This window comes from Coregonus clupeaformis, chromosome 3 (genome assembly GCF_020615455.1).
Source record: "Coregonus clupeaformis isolate EN_2021a chromosome 3, ASM2061545v1, whole genome shotgun sequence".
Lineage (NCBI taxonomy): Eukaryota > Metazoa > Chordata > Actinopteri > Salmoniformes > Salmonidae > Coregonus > Coregonus clupeaformis.
Genome location: NC_059194.1, coordinates 7,940,529 through 7,967,782, shown reverse-complemented (window position 1 = coordinate 7,967,782; position 27,254 = coordinate 7,940,529). Strand labels below are relative to the sequence as shown.

The 27,254-nt window shown below is 43.5% G+C and overlaps 2 protein-coding genes across 4 annotated transcripts; both read right to left on the bottom strand.

Moving 5' to 3' along the window:
- Positions 1–2,199: 2,199 nt before the first annotated feature.
- Positions 2,200–25,591, bottom strand: LOC121541838 (protein transport protein Sec24B-like). 3 transcript variants are annotated; one of them, XM_045207093.1, is made up of 24 exons: positions 25,010–25,591; positions 23,592–24,266; positions 23,297–23,461; positions 20,598–20,702; positions 18,386–18,469; positions 18,016–18,179; positions 17,611–17,795; positions 17,228–17,330; positions 16,525–16,651; positions 16,308–16,417; positions 16,064–16,176; positions 15,227–15,345; positions 14,861–14,916; positions 14,410–14,616; positions 10,639–10,762; positions 10,355–10,513; positions 9,903–10,076; positions 9,496–9,606; positions 9,223–9,398; positions 6,094–6,231; positions 4,856–4,960; positions 4,463–4,555; positions 3,638–3,741; positions 2,200–3,148 (listed from the first exon to the last, which is right to left on the bottom strand). In XM_045207093.1, exons 1-24 carry the CDS (start codon positions 25,101–25,103, stop codon positions 3,034–3,036), a joined length of 3,606 nt encoding a protein of 1,201 aa, XP_045063028.1. In that variant the 5' UTR covers positions 25,104–25,591; the 3' UTR covers positions 2,200–3,033. The 3 variants fall into 3 exon arrangements, with proteins under 3 accessions (XP_045063028.1, XP_045063027.1, XP_045063029.1); XM_045207092.1 differs by having other exon boundaries at positions 23,583–24,266; positions 25,010–25,590; XM_045207094.1 differs by lacking the exon at positions 20,598–20,702 and having other exon boundaries at positions 23,583–24,266; positions 25,010–25,590.
- Positions 25,592–26,052: 461 nt separating this feature from the next.
- LOC121546355 (thiosulfate sulfurtransferase/rhodanese-like domain-containing protein 2) lies at positions 26,053–27,060 on the bottom strand. Its single transcript, XM_041857567.1, has 3 exons — positions 26,934–27,060; positions 26,671–26,809; positions 26,053–26,492 (listed from the first exon to the last, which is right to left on the bottom strand). Exons 1-3 carry the CDS (start codon positions 27,030–27,032, stop codon positions 26,266–26,268), a joined length of 465 nt encoding a protein of 154 aa, XP_041713501.1. The 5' UTR covers positions 27,033–27,060; the 3' UTR covers positions 26,053–26,265.
- Between the last annotated feature and the right edge of the window lie 194 nt (positions 27,061–27,254).

The following is a 27,254-nucleotide window of genomic DNA, read 5'->3' as shown; positions in this document are numbered from 1 at the left end:
AAGTCAGGCCTGTTCAAGAAGGAATGCTCATCAAAATAAACTCCCAGCCGACTCTCTCTTTCTCTCTCTGATAGTTGGAGAGTTTGAGGAAGGAGGGGGTGTTAGCTAGTTGTTAGTTTGTTCGTGTGTTGTGTCAAGCTGCGGGAAAACTGAACAAACAATGTTATTCGTTCTGCACATAAAACCATAGCGATGGAGGTGATATGACTTGCAAAACATGAGTCTGATGACCTCGATAACAGAGCACCATGAGCTTTCCTTTGTTCATGGTAATGCAAACATTGTGTGTTGTAAAGATACCTTTCTGAATTAAAAGAGTGTTGTAAAGAAGTTTGTTTGCAGTGGTGTAAAAACTACTGAACTGTCATACTTGAGTAAAAGTAAAGATAACATTTTATTGGTCACATACACATATTTAGCAGATGTTATTGCGGGAGTAGCGAAATGCTTGTGTTCCTAGCTCCAACAGTGCAGTAGTATCTAACGATTCACAAAAATGCACAAATCTAAAAGTAAAATAATGGAATTAAGAAATATATAAATATTAGGACGAGCAATGTCGGAGTGGCATTGACTAAAATACAGTAGAATAGAATACAGTATATACATATGAGATTAGTAATGCAGTATGTAAACATTATTAAAGTGTCTAGTGATTCCATGTCTGTGTATATAGGGCAGGGTGTTTAAATATCAGTTTGTTTGTTGGTGAGGGGCTCATGAACTGTGCTGAGACACCTCACTGCGTACAGTCAGGGTGGAGTTTAAAAGTAAAGGAAATACCCTTTGACTTTAATTGCTTTTTCAAGGCCTGTGTGTGTAACACTGCAGGGTCAATGTGTACTGAGTCAATGGTCTAATTACTTTTGGCCATCTTTCCGATGTGTGAAAAGCAACAAGTAGGTTCTATGTAAAATGATTTGTGGCATTGGTGGTTTGTCTCAAAAGTTAAACGTTGGAGTAAAACATGTTTATTTCCAGTTGGATGGTGATAAAGAAACAGTATAGCATGTGCTTTTATGGCTTGCTAGTCTAGACAGTATCAAATGATTTATCTAAACCAAAGGTAGAAAAGAAAATGGAGTAAATGAAAACCTTGGAGTACAACATATTCCCTCCTTCACATTGTCCTGCTTGGCGGACATTAAAAGCATGATTGGATGGAATATTTGAGGTCCAAAGCAATTTCCCTTGAAAATAACAAGTTCACCATGTGGGAACCAGAGATGTTTGCAAATGGACCAGAGAGGCAGGATGGTTCATTTATTATGTGTATATCTACAGATTATTTTAAATGAGTACATCTGAGGTATGCCCCCTTTTCAAGTTAGTCAACCTAATCTTAGAAAATACACTAACTTAGAAAATGTGGTGTTTACTAGAGAAGATATGGTGAGTAAAATGGCAGAATGTCTTCCAAAACATTGGTCTAATTTCAGAGAACACAAAGTGATGGATGTTAATACAGTTTCCTTTTCAGGGATGAAGCAAAAATGATTCCTTGAGTTTTATACTATTGACAGTGAGACAGTATAGCTGGGAACTTACTAACATAAGTGCTTTTTAAAGTATACAGTGCAGATAGATACCAATAATTACTAGTAATTAGCGAAGTGGTTCATTGAATATGTAAAAGGTATTGTATTCCTATCCTTTTCATTTAGGAAACAGTCATTCCATTTCCTTAATAAACATAACTTCGATATGCCTTTAATTTCTCTGTGATAAGCATCTTAAAGAAATCAGTATGGGAACGTAGATGTGTTTAGCCAAGATGAAAAAAAATGCAAAGTTCCTGCCAATCACTTGACCATAGTGGTGTCCCCACAACCAAAGCAAAACCCTTCCTGTCACATGATACAACTATTCATATTCTCCACACACCATGAATGAAACATATTTTAGCAGATGAACATCCTCTAGTCCAACGTTTCCCAAACTCTGTCCTTGGGACCCCAAGGGGTGCACGTTTTCGTTTTTGCCCTAAAACTACAGCTGATTCAAATGATCAAAACTTGATGTTTAGTTGATTATTTGAATCAGCTGTGTAGTGCTAGGGCAAAAAACAAAACGTTCACCCCTTGGGGTCCCGAGGACCAAGTTTGAGAAACCCTGTAGTGCAATACTAGAGCAGACAACATCTGCAAAATATGTAAATGGACTACTGTTATAAGAGGGAAAAATAATCATCAAGCAAAATACTGTTTCATTTTATTTAATAAGCTGGTCATAAATTATCGCACATAAAATATTATTTTCAATAGTTACAAAGTGGACACCAACTTCTGGTAGCGGCTCAAAAAACAAGAGGGGGGTAGTTTTCAGGAGTTTCAGTTTCATCTGACAACACAGGGTTTGAACAGCTGGGGGGAGGGGGGGGGTCTTCAAACACTGTTGACTAGCATCCTGTTAAGCAGAGGGTAGCCAATCACCCGACTAGCAGCAGCAAACACAATGGTGAAAGATGCGGCTCCAAACCACACAGTGAAAACAAAGAGGGGGGGGTGCTGTACTCGTATGTCAATGTGTTTGAAAATAAGAGAAAATGGGAAATGGATGGGGAGGATGTATGACAAAAAACTATGACACCACAACATGCGGGGGCGTATCGGAGAAGAGTCAGAGAAGATTTCATCAGATGAAGTAGCAGCATCTCCTTGGCTTTACCATTGGGCAGAGACGCAACGTGGAGCTACGAAAGCGGCTGAGAGACGATAGGGGAAGGCTTCAAGGGATCGAGCTGGTTGAAAAATCAGCTTGTTCAGAGCGCACAACTTGATCTGCGAGTCCAACGGCCGATTCCTTCACTTCAACTCCGGAAGTCATCTTCACTGTCACTGTTTTTCCTTTTCTTTCTGGTCCTTCCACCAGCCTCCCCCTCCCACGGTCATATGCCGTGGTTGACCAGAGAGCTAGGGGTTCGTTGGTGTTGGGGTGGTGGCGTTGTCCCTCGGTGGTCCTACTACCTCACTACAGTCAGTAGTGTTCGGTTTATCATGTGCCACGTTCAAGGGGCCTTCTGCTCAATGTGTTCTACTTAGACATCTGTTGCTGGATGTGGAGCAGGAACTCGTAGTAGGAGAGGGCCGACTCTGACCGGTCCTCTACCAAGTGCTGGAAAAAGCTGGTCTTAGCTGAAGCATCGTCCCTATAGGGAGAAGTAATTAAATGAATGAGCATGTGCAATAAGAATGAGACCATAGTCTGCATAAAATGTACAGTCTATTGAAATTACTTTGATGCTCTAAAAGCTTATTTGAATTTGTAAGACTTCCTTTTGGAATAAAACTATTCTCAAATGGCCTCTTCGTGTTCATAAGACTTCCTTTTGGTATGAAGGATTGTCCTATGGTCCTTAGACATTGGTAGGAAACAGATCCTCACAGCAACCTGTCATAGTGCAACGATGCACCAGCATGATGTTAGAATGAACTAAAACCCAAACAAACGCTCACTATAGGGGGCCTCAATCCTAGCCGTCCATCAATGACCTTCGCAGTGGCTGCATGTTTACATTGAACATACAGTACCTTTTTTACCACATGAGAAAACTGATGGCTTGCTACATGACATGGACCAAGGCACTTAATTTGCAACGCACACACCAATTAAATCAGACCAGGGGCACTTGACTTACTTCACGACGTGAAGAGTTGAGCTGAAGGTTCTCGAGTCCTGTAGCCAGGCGAGGAGTGCTCGCAGTCGTTCAGACAGAGGGGTTTCCAGCTCAGGAATTTGGGTCTGTTATTCATAAAGAGAAGCGGAAAAAAGATCCACCTCATTGTTTTTACTACTGCTGCACCCTAATGAAAGACTGTGTGTGTGTGTGTGTGTACAGACTCCAGAGAACTAGTGGTTGGTTTCAATGCTAGATCTTCACGTCTCGTGTGTGTGTGGTTTAGTGAAATATGTATGTGTGGTTTGGAATGTGAAGTTTGTACATGGTTTTGGGATGTTTTGCTTCCTTCCTGAAATATGGAATCAAAAACAAAACCTTGATAATTAATACCCGTGGTCGGTTGTTGTAACACACCCACGTTGTGTGGTATGATACATTATTTGAGGTAGCCACGGCTATTCGTCAAAAAGTAGAACCAAACAAATTATTGAATGTTGAATGACTCCCTAGCTGAACTGACTGAGTACACACAATTGGCCCAGCGTCGTCCAGGGTAGGGGAGGGAATGGCCGGCAGAGATGTAGCTCAGTTGGTAGAGCATGGCGTTTGCAACGCCAGGGTTGTGGGTTCGATTCCCACGGGGGGCCAGTATGAAAAATTAAAAAATAATGTATGCACTCACTAACTGTAAGTCGCTCTGGATAAGAGCGTCTGCTAAATAACTAAAAATGTAAATGTACAGTACTCTCTCATTGTGAAGCACCAGCTGGAGATAAAACACTGAGTTATACACAGCAATAGATATGTCACGTTGTGTCTAATGAATGTTTGTGCCTCACTAACCATGTTAGGGGGTATAGAAGCATGGTTTGGGCATCCCAACACCTCCCGAATGAACATATCATTACAGCATTTCCCAATCCACAAGTAAAAAACCTGGAGAAGAGAGCAGAAAGGCAGTCAATGTAGTATACATTGGGACAGTAACTAGGATCTTTGTTAAAATACATTATTCTTTCCACCATTCCCTTCTTTGAAGTAATAACTGATCCATACGTGATTGGATATGTGAAAGTGGAGTTACTACCAATACTGCCTTCACCTATCCAACCTAGTCAGATCTGTTATTATCATGGAGGAACGGATGGAAGAATGCATTGCTAAAGTCTTCAAACAGAGACAAGGTACGTTTTACAGGGACTTTGGTCATATGAGTGCGAGCATAGCAGGACTTACACTGCCACAGTCCATGAGGAAAGCTCCTTCTCTGGTCAGCTTCTCAGCCGTGAGGTGCAGCAGATGGGGCTGGGGCACTATGCAGTCATTCAGGTGGAGCGCCCCCTGTGGACAGAAAAGGTAAGGCAGTATACGTATTAGTATACTCGTGACCATCCCAGGTAAACAAAACCAATGTTTCTAGCTGTGAACCAGTCTAATGCTGCAAATACATAACAAATCAGTATCGGTGCTCCATTATGGAATCACTGTATCTAAGAACTGAACCACAAACTGTTTTCACTCATTTGCTATATGCAGGGTGGGAAATAAACACCTGCCACCCAAGGGTCGATTTTGGCATTGGAAGGTAACAATGTCTATTTCACCAGCCACGTTGGCTACAGAGCATTTGGGAACAGTATTTTTCAATCCAAAGCCCAAATGTAGAAGTTGGTCGAAGTGTGCCTTTGTCCTTGTGCTTCTTGGTTAGTTACATAGTTTTGTTCACATGCTAGATTGTTTTTCAATATTAGTTAGAGTTTGCTGCAACTGTCTGGTGCTAGCAGAGATTCTCATCTCTGACAGACATTGAGTGTCCCCTTACCACGTTAACGGCCCGCCCTTTAAAGTAGATTTGTTATAAAAAAATGCACATAATGACTCAAATATTTGGGGGTACATTGTGCTTGATTGAGCATGAAACGCTCCCAAAAACGTTTAATCATGAACTTTTAGTAATTTCTTATAATTAAAACACCAAACACAAAAAGGGGACCATCGCGCTCTCCCAGAAGTTCGGTTGCTCGTAAAACCTGTACATTTAGATAAGCCTAAAAGTGTGATTGGTCCGCACTCCAAAAGATATCGCATAAAGCTTACTACAAATGTTTTCTTCATTATTTTCACTGCATCAGGGATTGTGAACACAGACGTTTCGGCTTGCAGCCTTCTTCAGTGTGTAGGTCATCATCATGGATAGAAGACTCAGGCAATATACCACATTACTTCTAACTAGTAATACATTTCTTGTTTTAGAAACATTACAAAGCATGATCATCCGTTATTTGTGATTTTTGGTATAATAAAGGCGAAAACATATGTGGGCTGGATTTTTCATCTACCTGCCACAGTTGCTGGTGGACCAAAAAGTCCCACCTGTGTAGCTTTCCCACCTGTGTAGCTCATAACACCAGAGGTCAGTGGAGAGTTGCTCTTGGATCAGTTGTTAAAAGCAGAGTGTCGGTGTGATCTCTCACCTGGTCTGACATGGTGTCCAGGCGGTAGAGGTCGGGGTGGACCATGCGCATGATCTGCTGCAGCGGCTGGCTCTTGAACTCACACATGGCGAAGACGCGCTCGTCTAGCTTCGTGCTGGTCCCTATGCGCAGTGCTTTCTGTTGGGTGGAGAGGAAGGGGAAAGGAGGAGGAGAAGAGGAACACAGATTCATGAGAAGGGATGGCATTGACAGCTTCCTTCTAACTTAACTAGTGACTGAGATAAACAGTACATTCAAAATCTCCTCTGGCCAAAAGGACTAGGTATGTGTAAAGGCAATTTCAACTGTCCAAAACTGAAGATGAAGCATCCCAAATGAAAATAGGCCCACTTGTAATTATTTTTGTAAAAAAGTAATATGCCAACATGGCTCTACTCTAGGACCTAGGTCATTCACAGTGATTTGAAAGGCTAATATGTGTACTACTGAAATAGATCAACTTAGCCAGAAACTCACATTCAAATATTTGCCTCTAAAAAAGCCAACATTGGAATAATATTCAAATCTACTTTGCATAAATGTACAAAACATCAATAAATTACCCTACATGTCAAAGTGTCGGTGATATGCGTATTGGCCACAGCCTCATGTCCACACCGATGCTGACATGAGGGAGGCTCCAGGAAATGACTTTTAATTACATAAATATAGGCTCAACGCCAGTCATGTTTGACAAATACAATGTAGGCTAATTAACATTCTCTAAAGGCTTGACTCCGTTGACACGAGGCACAGTTCGTTCAGATCAAATGGTCAAGAGTGGAGAGAAAGGACAGTGCCTGTTTCACACCATCCACCTTGCAATCTGAGCGCATTTTGTTTTTATATTTAACCATAAACGTACTTATTTAAAATGTAATAACTTAATTGTTAGATGTAATAACTTATTATATTTATAACTTATTTACTGAATAATTTTTTTGGGGGTGCAACCAAATAATGGGCTGGTGCCACCAACTGAAAAAGTTAGTGGCACCAGTGCCCTGTAATGTGAATAAATAATAGTTGACCAACATGTTAAGCTTTCTGATATGTTGCATCATTGGTTAAATGATTTTTGGGGTTGTATGAATTTTGGATCTATCGTTCCAGAACTGTCCCAGAGTCCAGAGTCTATTTTTTATTGTCCCCGGGACGGCCTTGGATAGGAAAGTGTGTGTGTGTGTTGGGGCATGGGTATTCAGTTGAAGTCGGAAGTTTACATACACTTAGGTTGGAGTCATTAAAAACTTGTTTTTCAACCACTCTACTAATTTCTTGTTAACAAACTTTGTGCATGACAAGTATTTTTTCCAACAATTGTTTACAGACAGATTATTTCACTTATAATTCACTGTATCACAATTCCAGTGGGTCAGAAGTTTACATACACTAAGTTGACTGTGCCTTTAAACAGCTTGGAAAATTCCAGAAAATGATTTCATGGCTTTAGAAGGTTCTGATTGGCTAATTGACATCAGTTGAGTCAATTGGAGGTGTACCTTTGGATGAATTTCAAGGCCTACCTTCAAACTCAGTGCCTCTTTGCTTGACATCATGGGAAAATCAAAAGAAATCAGCTAAGACCTCAGAAAAAAAATTGTAGACCTCCACAAGTCGGGTTCATCCTTGGGAGCAATTTCCAAACGCCTGAAGGCACCACGTTCATCTGTACAAACAATAGTAAGCAAGTATAAACACCATGGGACCATGCAGCCATCATACCGCTCAGGAAGGAGACGCGTTCTGTCTCCTAGAGATGAACGTACTTTGGCGCGAAAAGTGCAAATCAATCCCAGAACAACAGCAAAGGACCTTGTGAAGATGCTGGAGGAAACAGGTACAAAAGTATCTATATCCACAGTTAAACGAGTCCTATATCAACATAACCTGAAAGGCTGCTCAGCAAGGAAGAAGCCACTGCTCCAAAACAGCCATAAAAATCTCTGACTACGGTTTGCAACTGCACATGGGGACAAAGATCATACTTTTTGGAGAAATGTCCTCTGGTCTGATGAAACAAAAATAGAACTGTTTGGCCATAATGACCATGTTTGGAGGAAAAGGGGGTTGCTTGCAAGCCGAAGAACACCATCCCAACCATGAAGCACAGGGGTGGCAGCATCATGCTGTGGGGGTGCTTTGCTGCAGGAGGGACTGGTGCACTTCACAAAATAGATGGCATCATGAGGAAGGGAAATTATGTGGATATGGGTCTTCCAAATGGACAATGACCCCAAGCATACTTCCAAAGTTGTGGCAAAATGGCTTAAGGACAACAAAGTCAACCTGAAAGGCTGCTCAACAAGGAAGAAGCCACTGCTCCAAAACAGCCATAAAAAACTCTGGGGGTTGCTTGCAAGCCGAAGAACACCATCCCAACCATGAAGCACGGGGGTGGCAGCATCATGCTGTGGGGGTGCTTTGCTGCAGGAGGAACTGGTGCACTTCACAAAATAGATGGCATCATGAGGAAGGGAAATTATGTGGATATATTGAAGCAACATCTCAAGACAAGAAATGGGTCTTCCAAATGAACAATGACCCCAAGCATACTTCCAAAGTTGTGGCAAAATGGCTTAAGGACAACAAAGTCAAGGTATTGGAGTGGCCATCCCAAAGCCCTGACCTCAATCCTATAGAACATTTGTGGGCAGAACTGAAAAAGCGTGTGCGAGCAAGGAGGCCTACAAATCTGACTCAGTTACACCAGCTCTGTCAGGAGGAATGGGCTAAAATTCACCCAACTTCCTGTGGGAAGCTTGTGGAAGGCTACCCGAAATGATTGACCCAAGTTAAACAATTTAAAGGCAATGCTACCAAATACTAATTGAGTGTATGTAAACTTCTGACCCACTGGGAATGTGATGAAAGAAATAAAAGCTGAAATAAAATCACTCTACTATTATTCTGACATTTCACATTCTTAAAATAAAGTGGTGATCCTAACTAACCTAAGACAGGGAATTTTTACTAGGATTAAATGTCAGGAATTGTGAATAACTGAGTTTAAATGTATTTGGATAAGGTATATGTAAACTTCCAACTACAACTGTATATACAAAAACCCGGGATGTGTTTGTGTGTACAGTCCTGTCTGCAGGCTGTGTGTGTGGCGCACAGACTGACCTGTTTGAGTAGTGCCAGCACGTAGAGGGGGAAGAGACACAGGGCAGCAGGGGCGATGAGACCAGACTGCTGGATATTTGATACAGTGTTCTTGTACGCACTCAGAGAGTCCACCACCGCATTCACCAGGGCATCCCGGGCATCCGCCAGACTTGACGATATCGACCGGTCAATGGCTGTTCATAGAAATTAAAATAGAAATTAATGAATAAATACAAATTCAGGTCCCATGAACAAATAGTGTGTGTGTGTGAGATATATACACACACTCACCCATGTTGGCTAGGAGGCAGGTGATGGCCTGAACATCAGCCCCGGCATATACATCACTAAGCTGGCTCACCACTGGCAGACACAGAGTATGGACCCTGATCCGCCTCTTCCCTAGGAGGACGGAGGGAGGGGGACAGAAAGAATGAGAGATGAGGGTAGGCTCATTAGATGATACTAAAATAACAACTGTGTCCTAGAACTAGGACAAATTATTCATTTTGGTAAAAGTAAAAAATGTGGAATGCCTTTTCTACAAAATATTTCCACAATGAATGAAATGGTGAGAAGGTGTTTAAGAGATTAAACTGTGTGTGTGTGTGTGTGTGTGTGTGTGTGTGTGTGTGTGTGTGTGTGTGTGTGTGTGTGTGTGTGTGTGTGTGTGTGTGTGTGTGTGTGTGCGCGCGTACCTTTGCTGGAGGTGTACAGCAGCGCAGCCTGGAAGCAGGCCAGTGAGGTGTCGGCCAGGCTCTCTTCTATAGACATCTGCATGGCAAAGCCCGAGTCTGGGTTGACGTTGGCCAGGGACAGCAAGTCCGTCGAGCGCACAAAGAAGTTCCCGTGGAACGTGTGGATGGACAAGCCTGTCAACCAAGGAGAGAGGTGACCGACATACTTAGTAATGATAACCACTAAATTGATCTAGAAATGGTCAATAAATGTATACTGTTCATTTTAGCGAGTGACAACAGTACCTTTCAGAAAGAAAATAAAACTACTAAAAGACAATACACAAGAAATAATCTAGGAGTAGTTTACTGTTGCAAAATCATAACCATTTCAAGGAAGAAAACACCAACTAAAACTTAGCCCAGTGTCTGGGGGGCAGACTACATACTTGTCCAAAACCTTTGAGCCCTACCTTTGGTGCAGCGTATCCGCATGACGGCCTCGAAGCCGATCTTCCTGGTGAGGTAGCGCTCCAGATCCTTCTGGAACTTGTCCAGCTGGGCCGGGTTGTGAACGTGGTGCAACGAGGGGTAGTAGAAGATACTGCCCGCTGAGTATTTAGACACACAGGCTGGACCGAGGAGGGGGACATAGGATGCTGTGGTCAGCCTTATGTTTAATGTTTACTCTAAAGGACTGCTATATTCTATTTTGTGTTTTATTTTTTCAGCTAAAGAATGGGCGGTCACGTCTTACCTAGTGAGGCCAGGTCAGAGTACTGGGAGCTGAGGAGGAAGAGGTCCACACCTATCTGTTGGCCAGAACAGTCCAGGGCCAGCTTCTTGTAGAAGTCTGTGGCTGGGCCCAAGTGTTTGACTCCCTGTCACAACATAACACGGAGAACAGACTTCTTAGACAACTGGAACCTTACATTACAGAACCATACCCAGGCATTTGGCCTGACAGTGTGTATGTGTGTGTGTTAGAAATAATAATAATACTAATATATATTCAAACTTTGCTTTCGTCAAATAATCCTCCATTTGCAGCAATTACAGCCTTGCAGACCGTTGGCATTCTAGTTGTCAATTTGTTGAGGTAATCTGAAGAGATGTCACCCCATGCTTCCTGAAGCACCACCCAACAAGTTGGATTGGCTTGATGGGCACTTCTTATGTACCATGCGGTCAAGCTGCTCCCACAACAGCTCAATAGGGTTGAGATCCGGTGACTGTGCTGGCCACTCCATTATAGACAGAATACCAGCGGACTGCTTCTTCCCTAAATAGTTCTTGCATAGTTTGGAGCTGTGCTTTGGGTCATTGTCCTGTTGTAGGAGGGAATTGGCTCCAATCAAGCGCCATCCACAGGGTATGGCATGGCGTTGCAAAATGGAGTGATAGCCTTCCTTCTTCAAGATCCCTTTTACCCTGTACAAATCTCCCACTTTACCACCAACAAATACCCACAGACATTCACATTGCCTCCACAATGCTTGACAGATGGCATCAAGCACTCCTCCAGCATCTTTTCATTTGGTCTGAGTCTCACAAATGTTCTACTTTATGATCGAACACCTCAAACTTCGATTCGTCTGTCCATAACACTTTTTTCCAATCTTCCTCTGTCCAGTGTCTGTGTTCTTTTGCCCATCTTAATATTTTCTTTTTATTGGCCAGTCTGAGATAAGCTTTTTCTTTGCAACTCTGCCTAGAAGGTCAGCATCCCGGAGTCGCCTCTTCACTGTTGACGTGGAGACTGGTGTTTTGCGGGTACTATTTAATGAAGCTGCCAGTTGAGGACCTGTGAGGCGTCTGTTTCTCAAACTAGACACTAATGTATTTGTCCTCTTGCTCAGTTGTGCACCGGGGCCTCCCACTCCTCTTTCTATTCTGGTTAGAGACAGTTTGCGCTGTTCTGTGAAGGAAGTAGTACACAGCGTTGTATGAGATCTTCAGTTTCTTGGCAATTTCTCGCATGGAATAGCCTTCATTTCTCAGAACAAGAATAGACTGACGCGTTTCAGAAGAAAGTTATTTGTTTCTGGCCATTTTGAGCCTGTAATCGAACCCACAATTGCTGATGCTCCAGATACTCAACTAGTCTCAAGGAGGCCAGTTTTATTGCTTCTTTAATCAGCACAACAGTTTTCAGCTGTGCTAACATAATTGCATAATGGTTTTCTAATGATCAATTAGCCTTTTAAAATGATAAACTTGGATTAGCAAACACAACGTGCCATTGGAACACAGGACTGATGGTTGCTGATAATGGGCCTCTGTACGCCTATGTAGATATTCAATTTTTTTTAAAGATCAGCCGTTTCCAGCTACAATAGCCATTTACAACATTAACAATGTCTACACTGTATTTCTGATCAATTTGATGTTATGTTATTTTAATAGATAAAAAAAATTGCTTTTCTTTCGAATACAAGGACATTTCTAAGTGACCCTAAACTTTTGAACGGTAGGGTGTGTGTGAGATAGAGATATCTATCTATCTATCTATCTATCTATATACACACACACACACACACACAGTGCATTCGGAAAGTTCAGACCCCTAGACTTTTTCCACATTTTGTTACGTTACAGCCTTATTCTAAAATGGAATAAATAGTTTTTTCCCACTCATCAATCTACACACAATACCCCATAATGACAAAGCAAAAACAGTTTTAGCAAATGTATTAAAAATAAACATCTGAAATATCACATTTACATACACTACCAGTCAAAGGTTTGGGCACACATACTATTTTTTACATCGTAGAATAATAGTGAAGACAACAAAACTATAAAATAACACATAACTCTGGGTCTTCCATTCCTGTGGCGGTCCTCATGAGAGCCAGTTTCATCATAGCGCTTGATGGTTTTTGTGACTGCACTTGAATAAACTTTCAAAGTTCATGAAATTTTTCCTATCGACTGACCTTCATGTCTTAAAGTAATGATGGACTGTCGTTTCTCTTTGCTTATTTGAGCTGTTCTTGCCATAATATGGACCTGGTCTTTTACCAAATAGGGCTATCTTCTGTATACCCCCCTACCTTGTCACAGCACAACTGATTGGCTCAAACGCATTAAGGTAAGAAATTCCACAAATTAACTTTTAATAAGGCACACCTGCTAATTGAAATGCATTCCAGGTGACTACCTCATGAAGCTGGTTGAGAAAATGCCAAGTGTGCAAAGCTGTCATCAAGGCAAAGGGTGGCTATTTGAAGAATCTCAAAATATAAAATATATTTTGATTTGTTTAACACTTTTTTGGTTACTACATGATTACATATGTGTTATTTCATAGTTTGGATGTCTTCACTATTACTCTACAATGTAGAAAATAGTAAAAGTAAAGAAAAACCCTGTAATGAGTATGTGTGTCCAAACTTTTGACTGGTACTTTAAGTATTCAGACCCTTTACTCAGTACTTTGTTGAAGCACCTTTGGCAGCGATTACAGCATCAAGTCTTCTTGAGTATGACGCTACAAGCTTGGCACACCTGTATTTGTGGAGTTTCTCCCATTCTTCTGTACAGATCCTCTCAAGCTCTGTCAGGTTGGATGGGGAGCGTCACTGCCCAGCTATTTTCAGGTCTCTCCAGAGATGTTCGATTGGGTTCAAGTCTGGGCTCTGGCTGGGCCACTCAAGAACATTCAGAGACTTGTCCCAAAGCCACTCCTGCGTTGTCTTGGCTGTGTGCTTAGGGTCGTTGTCCTGTTGGAAGGTGAATCTTCGCCCCAGTCTGAGGTCCTGAGCACTCTGGAGCAGATTTTCATCAAGCATCTCTCTGTACCTTGCTCCATTCATCTTTCCCTCAATCCTGACTAGTCTCCCAGTCCCTGCCACTGAAAAACATCCCCACAGCATGATGCTGCCACCACCATGCTTCACCGTAGGGATGGTGCCAGGTTTCCTCCAGACGTGACGCTTGGCATTCAGGCCAACGAGTTCAATCTTGGTTTCATCAAACCAGAGAATCTTGTTTCTCATGGTCTAAGAGTCCTTTAGGTGCCTTTTGGCAAACTCCAAGCGGGCTGTCATGTGCCTTTTACTGAGGAGTGGTTTCCGTCTGGCCACTCTACCATAAAGGCCTGATTGGTGGAGTGCTGCAGAGATGGTTGTCCTTCTGGAAGGTTCTCCATTCTCCACAGAGGAACTCCGGAGCTCTTTCAGAGTGGCCATCGGGTTCTTGACCTTATATAGACAGGTGTGTGCCTTTCCAAATCATGTCCAATCAATTTCATTTACCACAGGTGGACTCCAATAAAGTTGTAGAAACATCTCAAGGATGATCAACGGAAGCAGGATGCACCGGAGGTCAATTTTGAGTCTCATAGCAACGAGTCTGAATACGTATGTAAATAAGGTAGTGTGTAGATCGATGAGAGAAAAAAACTATTTTATCAATTTTAGAATAAGGCTGTAATGTAATAAAATGTGGAAAAAGTGAATACTTTCCGAATGCACATACATATACACACACATATATGTGTGTGTGTGTGACTCAGCACTCATACCTTGGCGCTGGACCTCTGGTTGGGGTCCTCCCGGGACTGCAGCAGGCCGGCGCCCAGCGTGGGTAGCTGGGTCTGGAACACGGAGACGCGGCCCCCCGTGGGGGACATGAGCTTGTAGGCAGCCTGCAGTGCTGGGCCCAGGGCATTGTGGGTCTCCCTGGTCTGGCTAAACATGCTGTGTAGGGAGGTCAACAGTACCCTCACCAGCTGGGAGAGGGGGGTGGGGAGAGAGGAGGATTGAGAGAAAGAAAGAGAAAAGGAGAGAGGGAGAGAAAGAGCAGTTAAAATGACTAAAAAAGGCACACACACAAGCGAAAAACACTTTCACACTAAAGCAATCACACATGGTCAAAAACACACACTCTCACACGCCAGTCAAGAAAACCAGCCTGTGATGACACTGGTAAACACAAATAGTTCCACACATTCTCAGTCAAATAAAAACCTTTACCGCTCTGCTTTCCTTCAGGTTCACCAGGAGACTGTCGTGGGTTGGAATGAAGATATCTACAAAAACAGAACCAAGACGGAATCATTTAATGTACCACAGCTCCAATTCAATGTCCTGGGATATTTCACTTGGAGAAATGCCACAACAACAAAACAAAATTCCACCATTAGTAAATAAGTGAGTTTGAGGGAGAGGGGGGGTGCAGTCAGTCTGCTGCCGTCAACACTACACTGTTGCCTTGCCAAGAGTTGTTTGGCAAGACAACGACATGTTGGCTAGAGCACAAACCGACTGACACCCAGGCTGGGGATTTCTAGGCAGTGGACCTGAAGATGGAAGAGGGGAGCTGACTGAAAGAACACACACCGTCTATGTCGGAGACAACCAGCATCTGGGGCTGTGAGAGGCTCTCGTGGAGGTTGTAGAAGTGGATGGTGCTGTTGAAGGTGATGAAGCCCACTCGAGTGCGCGTATCCCCGGGCATCCTGAGACACAGAACAGACCCCCCCTGGAGAGTCAACCTAGTCTCCAGCGTATAACAGTACTGGACAATGGAACAAAGGTCGGGAAATTGCAGAATCTTTCTCGGCTTTGACAACGCCAGTGTGTGTGTGTGTGTGTCATGGAATTCTGGTGAACTAATTTCCATGTCAAAAAGTGGGATTATGGACTTGGCATTATGGAGTTGACGTGACAGATTTCCCAGACATCGAAACAAGCAGAGAACAGTTATCAGAGCTAGTTTTGTATGGTTACGACAAAGAACAAGATAATTTCCTGGGAAGAAATGGAATGACAGTCCTGCTCAAGTATTCCATGTCTCTTTTCCTGGCGAGAAAAACAATTCTTACTTCATAGTTGAAGCGTATCAACTTCAAACGTATCAACTTCAAACTATCCCTCTGGGTTGCCCAAATCCTATTGTTCACCATGTGTATGAATGCTGATGGACTTAACTGCTAAAGCAGAACGCACCAGAGATCTCACCATTCATTTCAATATGCCTCCAGTTCTTACACACTTGCAAGCAGGCCAACGCAAGTACGCCTTTGTAGGAGGGCGTGGCCATGTTTTACATTTCTCCTTCTATTTGTTCCTTTTTTTCCCCCCTCTTTGAAATGGAGCACAAACTAAAAGAGTCTGATTTTGAGAACTAAAGGTTGCCAAATACTATGTATGGACTCCAGAGGCCAACCGACTCACTTGTCCAGGTTTTCCAGTAGGGTGTGACAGAAGACGTTCAGGTAGCCTCCCTCCACCGCGTTGTGAGACACATCCAGCAAAAACAGGTACACTGCAGGCTGAGGGGGCCGCAGCTGGGGAGAACACATGCTTTACTCAAAACATTCAACCAGTTGACATCTGCAGTCTGACATGTGTCTGATGGAGACCTGCACACCAGTGGACTGAGGGCAAACTGCTTCTGGATGGATGAATGAATACTAACCATGTAATCTGAAGAGGCTATGAACTCCACAGTGGAGTTCTGTACCTCTGGCCTCTTCTGGGGCTCTCCATATGAGCGGGTCACTGGGTTATACATGAACTCATCAGGAACTGTGAGGGGGAGAATATTTACATTTAGGTGATTTAGCAGATGTTATTTAACATTATCATTTGGACAGTGCTGCCCTAGTACACATATTTAATAGAGGGATCCGTACCATCGTTGACCCTGTAACAGAGGTTGCATTTCCATCTCTTTTGGTCCAGGAAGGAGACAAAGGGGTTAATGTAGGTACGACAGGAGCGACATCTCACTATGGTGTTGGATGTGATCACCGGGAGTTGCTATGGATAGAGAGAGAGTGAGATTCTGTGATGAAGATGACTTTTTGTTCATCTGTGGTTTGTTACAAAGTTATTTCTGAAAATGTCATCTAACCTCTATATTTGATCTAACCTGTGTCTGCAATATGCATCTGTAAGAGTGGAATCCTTTTTTTAAAACTCCTTATATCAACACTGACCGGCATTTTGTACTTTTACCACTTTCACTGAACCTAAAACAATGTATTTTTGCACCTCCTCATCCTCCACCTCAACCTGCCTTGCCTCCTGCTGTTCTGTGCTCAGTTTAACTTCCTATGACAGATTGACGGGGTGTTATTTAGGGGACATAGTATAGATCAACACTGAAAACCACAGTCAATATAAATATCCACTGAATAGTTTTATTCTAGGATATTCACTCAATTCCACAACATTTGTTGTGTGTTATGTTCCAATGTAGCAAATTGCCCTTCCAAGTTAGTAGCTCCCTGAAATGTCAGTTCCTTACACCTATCCAATCCTCTCAGATCTATACCAGGAGTTAGGGGATGTTTGTGGGCAGGACCCTGGTTGTGTTAGGGTTGGGTGTCTTACTGCGAGGTCTCTGAAGGGGTGCAGGAGCAGGCCCAGGGGCAGCCGGGCTTTATTCAGCAGGGCCTGGGTTTGGGGGATGTTGTTCAGGGTACACCTGAATGTGCTGTGGAGGGAGAGAGAACAGCATTTAGCACAGCCTTGCCAGGCATGAGCTAATATGTTTCATTGAGTGAGCGGAGACTGGAGGAACAATGCAGTGTGGAGATCGAGGAGAAGTACGTTTGAAATCAACAATGTTTCCAATATGTGTTTTGCTTGATCCTATCAATAGACTTGGGAGACCTGTCATTCAAAGTGTTTCAGTTTATGCTGCATATTGTCAGTGAGTGTTGTGTTCAGATACCAGCATATTCTCAAACCCACAAACTCTCCCTCCCTCTTACTCCGGGCTGCAGTTGGCCTTCTTGAGGTCAGCGCTGAGGTTGGGTTCTGGGGCGTCCAGGGGCCGGTGGGGCAGCAGGTTCCTCTCCTGCAGCAGGTTGACGGGCCGCAGCGCCTCCACCTCCAGCTCTGGTACACCGCTCAGCCCCCCCAGGGCCGCAGACAGCTGGGACATGTTAGGGAAGGGCTGCACAGACAAACAGGAGGCAGTTAGTCACACAGTCACTAGAGATAGGTAGATCATTACCACATGATAGAAAGGAATCGATGCCCACAACACTAACATGCCTTCAGAGAAATGTATTGACTTAGTAGGCTAACTCCTTTTCATGTATTTATGAGGGAACATATAATTTTTTATAATTTTTGTCATACACAACCAGGTGGGTTGTACCAGAACATCTTACCTGTGGCAAATGCTGGTAGCCAGTTTGGTTGTACCCGCTGTGGGAGGGGGAGGAGTCTGTCCTGGAGACCGGCCTCTGCTGATAGGCTGGCTGCATGCTGGGGTAGCCGTAGCCAAAGGGCGGGGCCTGTTTGGGCATGTCGGCGGAGGGAGGATTGGAGAACTCTGGAAATAAAGAGAGAAACATTAAGTTGCATGTACCAATGGACAGCTGCCCGCTGAGTGCATTTGGGGTTGTGGTTGAGTGGCGATATGTGGCAGAAGACATTTTCAATTGGACGATGGAGCTGTCGTCAAGATGGGTTGTGTCAAAAAATGTAAATGCAAAGTAAATGTAGCATTGGATGTTAAGAGCGGAGTACAGTATGTACCTGGGTAGCTGCCGCCTTCCAGGGAGTCATAGCTGTTGGGAACCGGGGACGCACTGCCGGTGGTGGTTGAGGAACTATCACCGCCTGAGAGAGGGGGGAGGTGAAGAACAAAACAGAGTCGTAAGGAGCTGTTCTCTTTAACTCTGCAGGGCCTTGGACATGCTGGCGGAAGAAAAATAACACATGAAAGCTGCTGAAATGGGAAAATAGGTGAAGCCACAGACAGACAAATCAAGTCCGTGGCCTTTTGGGTAGTGTCCGCCCTGAGATTGGGAGTTGGATCCCCGGCCTAGTCATACCAAAAACTGTAAAAATGGGACTCTCAATGAGACTTTGCATGACACTCAGCATTAAAGGAGATAGATTGGGGGTAAGGCCCCAGATAGACTAGCATCCTGTCAGGGGGTGTACTTGTACATCACGTTTCCTCACGCTGCAGAAACAGGAGATAGGCTCCTGCTCCTATGAGCCATTCCGGCTCGCACAAGCCAAGGCTTGTGCTAGGCTACTTACTTATAGAGAGGCAGATAGCAGTTATCAAAATCATCATCATCCTCCTAGGCCGTGCACATACAGCCTTTCCTTCCATCTGAGTAATTGGATAGAGGCGCTCTGGGGCACTATGAGAGGGTGCTTTTAAGTCTCAGCCACACGCACATCGGAGGCAGGTTTTGACTGAGTTGATTAATCCAATTGGGCCAAATGGAGGGCTGTGACAGTGAACCAAGATAGCACTGCCTGTGCAGGCCAAGAACTCATTGGATGAGCTCCAATTATCCCAGGCAGCTAAATCTGACTGTGACCCCACTGGATTAAGTACTCTGGATATTAGTGAACCTGGCTGGCTGGGGACACAAGGATGATATGACTGACAACGGACATGTCCTTGTTCTCATATGAATTTGTGTCATAACACAAAACAGCAAAAAAAATTGTCCTAAACAAAATGTTGGCCAAGCAACAGAGACAGAATGATAAGCGACATGATCATGCTTTGGAAAATAAATTAAAATGGGACAAACATAAAAGAGAAACATCTGCGACTTGAAAATGACAATGAAAATTGTAGAATGATAGAGTGTGTTTGGAGTGTAAGAGGGGAAGGAGGAGCACACTTTTAGCAGAGGTGCTAGCGAGAGCTAGTGCTGACATGCCTCGGCCTCTACCCTTCTCCCAGTGGAGACCAGTGAGCAGCAGAGGCTGCTGCCTGCTGGTCCGCAGCAACAAGGGACCTGCTATATTTAAAAAGCTGTTAACCTCTAGCCAATGACACACAACCCAAGGGTGGGACCCACCAGCACCCCTAGGACACTCAACACCTTCTCATTGAAACACTGCATGTACAGTGCATGCTGATAACCAAATGGAAATGTAGTATAATAACATCGTTATCAGCATAGCATAACTATGGAAGGTGTTAAGATTTCAGGTTCCAAACATAGTGTAGGCTAGTGACTGGCCCAGATAGGGAGCTACAGAAAATGGTTAAATTATGTGCTCTATACATGTTTGTTTCCTTTTCTAAATGCAAAACCAATCATGCAAAATCAATTGTTTTTCAGGACGATGTCATTCTGAAATTGCAATGGGAAGAAAAATCAGCTTTTTGTTCAGAATCCAGTTGGATCAGTGCCTGTAATTGAAATTCAGACACACAATCATTACTAAAGGGTTAGTGGGTGAGAGCTGAGAGGATAACTGAGGACATCACAAGAACGAGTGAGTAGCCTGCATGTCAAGAAGACAAAACAGATCCTAAAACAACTCATTTGCTCTCAAACACATCTCATTTGCTCTCAAATACTACACCCTACTCATATGATTTAACTGATGGATCGAATTAAGCTTAATCGAGGCTTATCCTAACTTAATCAAGAAGAGGTTAGCTGATCAGCTTCACAGTGGTTTCAGTTACAATGAGCTCTCATCACTAACATACAATATCTATTGGGAACACAGTGTTAATGCTGGGAGAAGATATGGCGTAGCTGTTGAGTGCGTGGAGGCCGTCAGGTGGGCAGTAGAGAGAGATGGATCTGCAAGTGGGGGGCAGAGAAGCTGCTAGAGATGGGCGGAGGTGGCTTTGAGACATGAGTATGCATGCAAAGTGCCTGGGGTTGAAAGGAAAGTAAGTGCCACATGGGTTGATGTGAGGGTCGGGTTAGTTGATGGTTATTGGAGTTGGGTTGGGGAATAAAAGCTATAAGCAGACCTGCTTCCTCATCATCATCATCGGAGCTGGATGACGAGGGGGCAACGTTGGCGGCGGCGTTGGAAGAGCTAGCGCCACTATTGGCTACATATCCGTAGTGCATGCCTGTGGGGGGTGGGAGAGGGTACAAAACAAAACAACCATCAACTATGTGGAGGGGAGGAGAGGGCGAGGACGGAGCCAGAGGACTGAGTCCAGAAAATCTGTGTCTGTGTGGTGGGCACGTTGGTGAGGATGCTTGCCATTCTCCTGCAAAAACGTCACTACTCACTAGCTTCTACCACACAAACCAGGTTTCCGTACGACCTTTTTATACGAGTAAAGTACAAGCAAAAAAAAGTGTCACGACAGGCCTGATGGAAACAGCAAATTTGGTGGTAAACTTTCCAAATGTCAACAAAACAAAACACTCTAGACAAGGTGGGATCTTTTTGTGTCGTAAAATGAATTATGTGAGAAATGGTGATGGAAACGCTTTTATCCACAAATATTGATATAACCATTATATCGGAGGTAAACTTGTCACGCGATGACATGTTGTGTGGTCCTCCCACTACGACTCGGGAAAACATGCAGTTTCTTAGGCTACAGATTAAATAAATTATGTTGAACTTCACAGGGTGGTGAAAGTGCACAGTGACGAGCTTGGTGCTCCTTTCCAATAAATATCGAGGGTCTTATTCTGGTGACATAATGATCGATGCTTGGCTGCCGTTTGACAAATACAAATAATCTTGCTCTTTTGTCCATAATAATCTCATCATGTAGGCTATACCAACACTGTATCTGCGAGCTGTTGGCTTGAGCGCACGTGCCAATACCAGAGTGGGCACGCTCACTATATAATAAAAAACATTGATTTCAAAGTGTAACAAACTATACAACTATGCACAAAGACACATTTCAACAATTTCCACTGAAGAATTTACTAAAACTAATTTAGTGGAAGAACTGTGCAGAATTACAGTAAAATCTCCCTCAGTTTTTTATGCGACCATGTTTTCCAAAAACTATATCTACTCCGAATTAAGATTCAAAGATGTCTGCAGAGAGAATGGGGTGTCAGCTATGACATGGCACCTTGAGTTTGACATTTCTTTTTGCTTTTGGTTATTAAACTACAGTAAGTGAAGTGAAATTACAACCGGTAACGGAATTACGGTAACAAAATTCCATCATGGGTCCCTGATCTGTACTATACAGAAATGTCTAATTATGGATATGAATGTCATTCTCCTCAAGTTTCACAAGTTTGGACAGCACAGCATGGTAGAGAACAGTAGAGTACAATACAGCACAGTAGAATACAGTACAATATACTGTACTATACTTTTATTTACTGTATTGTACTACTGTATTGTACTCTATTGTGCTCTACTCAATGTATTGTACTATCCAAACTTGTGAAACATACGTCTAAGATAGGTTTAGATTTGGTCCAGTACGATCCGTCCGTGGACGTTAACATCAAAGCCAGGATGGACTGAACAAATTGCAACTACTTTTCAACATCCATGGACGTCCGGTGTCGGTCGGTGCTCAGTGGGTGAGGATGCTGGTTAAAGTAAATGGAAACATAGTGTTCTCATGGGTAGGTGTCAGTAAGAGCTGAGAGGTGACATTAACTGGAGAGTGAGAGAGGCAGAGAGAGAGAGGGAGAGGGAGAGAGGAAGGGGTTGTCCAGACTCAGACTGTTTTAACACTCTTGGTTTGACCACCAGACAACAGAAAGACAAAGAAAACAGTTATGAGCTGAACATAACAGTATGCCAGTGGAAGGGAGGACAGTAGCAGGTGACCCTACTGTGGTTTGTGACTATTATGATTTCCCAGTGTAGCCAATTCAATTGCATAATTCTGTTACTGATTTCTATGGTATCTCCGTTACCAATACCGTAACAGAACTACGAGTTTTAATCACTTAATAATGCATAAACAAAATGTATATGGGTAAAATCACTATAACTAATTGGTAAGTCTATCATTACTTGTTACTTCTGTAAACTTTTACTATCCTCCCTCGTCATGAGGGAGAAAAAATTGAAAATATCTTACATTTGTGGGTTTTTGGCAATGGAATTACAAGGCACAAGGCAATATTTCTTAAACTAACAGAAGGTAAACAATTTATCCAAAACTAAATACAAGTGCTGATATTAGTTGGCAGGGGTCTTTATGTCAACATTAGTGTGTTTTGATGCATTTCTGATACCTTTTAAGTATTTTTCTGGTAGATGTTTTCTAAGACCCCTTTTACATATTTTTATCCAGAAATCAAAGCCTTTGCTTATGCCTAATTTTTTAGATGGAAAATGGTTGAAAAATGTATCTATGCCTTCACTTCCGCAAAACATACTCTTAACTTTCATTTGACACCCAATTTGTTATGCTCCTATTAACTTCACATGTTGGTGCTCATCGGTCCTTTTCGATGGAAATGCCCCTATTCAATTTACTTAGTTAGACTAGGCCTAGAAAAAGTTTGAAAGATGAAAAACAGATCCCTTCATCAATCATTTAATCAAGGTGAGGACGGAGAAACACACAAATGTAATGCTGCAGGATCCTCTCAAACTTGCATCAAAATGGCCGACATGGGCCTGCCATTGATGACATCAATGCTGATGACCTATACAGATACTGTAGAGAGATGCATGCTAACTCAATAGTTTACAAGCCTCTCTTCTCTCTCCATTTACCTTGCTGATGCCCCGGGGAGGAATTAACTGAAGTGGAGGGGATTCCTAAAGGTGGTATGTCGCCATCAGCACCCCCAGTGTTGTGTGTGACTCCTAATCCGCAGTGGTCATGTGTCATGGGTGCCTGGTGACTTTGGTCATAGTGCTGGAGGACTGAGGCTTGAACTGGGGAGAAGAAACCAATTAAGGCAGAGGCAAGTATATCAATTACACAAATTGACAAGAAAAGTGTCTCAAAATGTATTCTGTACGGACATCCTCAACAGTGCAGAGGAGTCGACCGTACCTGCATTACCCTGGCCGTTGACTGTGGCTGGTTGGCCGGGTGGAGCCATTCTATAACCAAGGGGAACCGCTGCAGTAGATGCTGGGTGACTGGTGTAATTTCCTGGGGGATACTGGTGGAGGGGAGCGCCCATCAGGTTGGGAACAGCTGCTGGGCCGGTGGGAGCCTGGGAGGAACGCAACGTGCCGTACTGGCTGCTTCCAGGAACAGAGGGGTACGAGACAATGGGATACAGGGGAGCACCTGGGCCGCTGGGGGGTGCCAACACCAAGTTTGGCTGCTGGGGGTGGTGTTGCGCTTGGGAGGTGGGGTACTGCTGCTGTCCATAGTAGGCCCCAGGTTGTGCGTAGGAGGCTGGTTGTTGGAATGAAGGTGCATGTTGGGGGTTTGGAAGGGCAGCGGAGGTGGGAAGGGTTGTGGTGGTGCCATAGGGCTGAGAGGGAGGGTGGGAGCCTTGGGTTGCTCCGTATGCAGAGGGGGCTACAGTGGGTGCAGCAGTGGGCTGCAGCAACTGCTGGTGGCTGTTCTGGTGGTAGTAAGCACTGTGGTCATTGTTCGTGATGTGAGCTTTTTGGGGGGCAGGGGCACAGTGTCCTGGAATGGTAGGGTAGCCCTGCTGTTGAGGCCCGGCTCCACAGTACCCTGTCGAAGGATATGTGGATGGGTAAGTCTGTCCTTCTGGACCTGGAGACAATGACAGTTGAACAAAGGGGTTGGGGGTAAATTAAATATTGATGCAGATTATTGACAAGGAGGATTGATGATTATCATACATATTGTGTGATCAGCTATTATCAAAAGTATTAACTACATATATTACTAGCTAATATTACTAGCTACATACTAAATATTCTATAGAAAGGGTCAAACCTGTCAATGTCATCTAAGCAGCAACTGACTTTGTCAACCCAAGAGTAAAATATTTTAGATCTGGCAGACTAGCTGCCGGTGTAATGATGATGCCCTAACGTTACTAGCTAGTAACAGATTTCAAATGCCCTAGCAAGCTATCTAGCTACCGTAGCTAACTAGCCAAAGGTCCTCCAGCCATGGACCCCGGCTGCATTAGTGAAATAAGCAAAGAATACTTAGAAGATAGATGACTGTTGGCTAAATCAATTTGTGAACATAACCAATATTACCACAAATAAACGTGTTGAGTGGTTGTTCAAGATAGCTTGCTAGCTGGCAAGCTTGAATGGATACTAGCTAACGTTAGCTAGGTAGCAATTATCGATGTCTCTTTAACAAACGGAATTGTCCGTTTTAGTAATAACGTCATAATTTACGCAGCTAGCTAGCTAAGCTAATTACCAAACGCAACAAATACCCAAGCAACAGCCTTTCACACAGCCACATTAGTTAGCTAGTTATTTCAACCACTGGCTAGTTTAACTAGCGTCCGTAATCTCCACGGCCTGTTTTACCATTCTGATAGGGGGGTGCTACTCCACCATTCGGCGTTGAATTCAAGCTGTAACCGAGAGAGGTGTCAATGCTCGTACAACCCGGCGCAGACATCTCTTCTGCCCGCTGTCCTTTCTCAACACAAATGTACAGGGTGACAAAGACATATGAAAGGTTGTCACCAAGGGCAGTACTATTCCCATTAGCTAGGTGTCCGTCTGATGATGTTTGTAAACCCCCAGCCGTAGTTACCCCCTACTCGGCTTGCTGTCTAGCTATGATGAGGTTCATCCCAATAGAGCCGATTTTGGGTGCGTTTGTAAATTGTCTCCAGTCTGTCAGAGTGCGTAAATTCAGAGTGCGTAAATACAGTGAGCTGTTAAATTGTCTGTTCGTAAATTCAGAGCGTTTCGCTCTCGGAGCGTTCAGAGCGCACACTGGAGGCTCTGGCCGAGAAGAAGGGTTGATCCGAGAGTTCTGACCTCACAACGGCAATCAAGCACCTAAGCTAACTGGCTAAAGTTGTCTAGCTTGCTAGCTACTTCCAGACACAAATGAGAGAACCATTTTACTCGCCGAAGCAGAGTTGGTTAGCCTGTTTTCATGTTATATACAGCGTTAGTGACTGTAACTGTGCTGCTGGCAACAATTAAATTATTTTTTTGCCAACATTTACTGACAGCGGTCATATTCAACAGGTGTTTCGCGTTCTTAAATTCATCGGTTATTCTGCGCTCTGGAACTCTCTGATATCGGAGTATATAGAGTTAATTTACGAACGCACCCTAAGTGAAGCTGCCGTTTCTATGCGACTAGCTAGAGCTGGCATAATGGCGCCAACTGTTTGTAGGCAGAAGTGCAAGAGATACAGATTAGATGGATGGATCAGTGTTGAATAACCAGAGTATACTTCTAGCTAAATCAGCACCTATTTTTTTCTGTTATAAATATTGAATATGTAATCTCTAAATATTGAATATAGGTTTTTATTGAACAATATACAAGGTCATAATATCAGGGACATACATGATGCCTCTGATCATGTCACATGTAATATATAGTTTATAATGTTAGTGCATTTTTTACTTGAGCCATTCAAGACCCATTCAAGGCAAGCTCATAAAATAACAGATGTTGAGGATTCCTTTAATTGAAATAGACACGAGCTGTTTGTCACCACAACCACATTTGGGTCTGTTGAACCAGGATTGTCAAAACCATGAGGGTAAAGTTCCAGGTAAGGTCTCTGCTTAGCGCTGTTTAATGTTTTAAAACATCACAATGCATCCTGGGGGATCCTGGGCTGCCCGTCTGTGCACTCGCACTCCTCTTTCTGTGTAGGTGTGGTGGAGGGCTCTTCTCCCTGGCCCTTGGTCTGGCAGGTGGGGCAGCAGGCAGTGTGGCCCACCTGTCTGCAGTGAGTGCAGGAAATGACCAGCTGGCAGCAGAAATGGGTGGAGCACAGCTGGTACTGGTCCCACGGTGAGCTGCAATATCTGCACTCTGCACACAGAGAAGAGGAAGGGGAGAGGAATGTTGATGAACAGGTCTCTCGTTCTAACAGGAATTAACCTTTTCTTTGGGTTGGCACATAATAAGCACATAAACTAGACTACTTCTTGCATAAAAAAGCATTGTGCTAATCAGAAAGTCCTAAGGGCAATTCACAGTTTATACCGACCTGAGATGATGTCACTGTTGGAGGAGATGGCATAGCGCTCGTCAAACACAAAAAGTTTGCCGCGATAGATGCCCTCAGGGAATTGTTCCACGTACTTATGAATGCCACCTTTCAGCTGATAAACATCCTTACACAAATCCTGGAAGTAGGATCGAACATACTTTTAAACATTTGTTTAGGTTGAGCTTTTGGGTTGGATGAAGCATATTTGTCATGTTTCAATGAGATACTGTCACTGTGCAAAACCTGAAAGGTAAGCTTACTTTTGAGCAGAGATAGGCTGAGCCGTGTTCACAGCGAATGCCACCGGTACAGTACATCAGGACCTTCGTCTCGAAAGAGGTCAAGGTTCTGGTCAACATAATCGGGGAAATAACTGAATTTTCGGATGTTGGGGGCCAAACATTGGCTGAACTGCCCCTCAAAGGCAAAAAAGATTTGCTATATTAAACTGACATTATTATTACTCTATATGATAAATACAAATATACATACAGAACACAGTGGACATATGCAGTCAAATCCAATACTTACAATTTTACTCTTGTAGAAGTTCCGGCAGTCCAGCAGTATTGTATCATTGC

What these genes read in the sequence shown, in the direction of transcription:
- LOC121541838 (XM_045207092.1), bottom strand. Translation starts at nt 25,103, where the DNA reads ATGTCTGCGCCGGGTTGTACGAGCATTGACACCTCTCTCGGTTACAGC. An exon ending in CTCCCCGGGGCATCAGCAAG is followed by an intron (nt 20,703 to 23,296) that starts GTAAATGGAGAG and finishes CACCCCCCACAG; the next exon opens with GCATGCACTACGGATATGTA. An exon ending in TGATGATGATGAGGAAGCAG is followed by an intron (nt 18,470 to 20,597) that starts GTCTGCTTATAG and finishes CCCCTCTCTCAG; the next exon opens with GCGGTGATAGTTCCTCAACC.
- LOC121546355 (XM_041857567.1), bottom strand. Translation starts at nt 27,032, where the DNA reads ATGTTGACCAGAACCTTGACCTCTTTCGAGACGAAGGTCCTGATGTAC. An exon ending in CAGCCTATCTCTGCTCAAAA is followed by an intron (nt 26,810 to 26,933) that starts GTAAGCTTACCT and finishes TCCTACTTCCAG; the next exon opens with GATTTGTGTAAGGATGTTTA. An exon ending in CAACAGTGACATCATCTCAG is followed by an intron (nt 26,493 to 26,670) that starts GTCGGTATAAAC and finishes CTCTGTGTGCAG; the next exon opens with AGTGCAGATATTGCAGCTCA.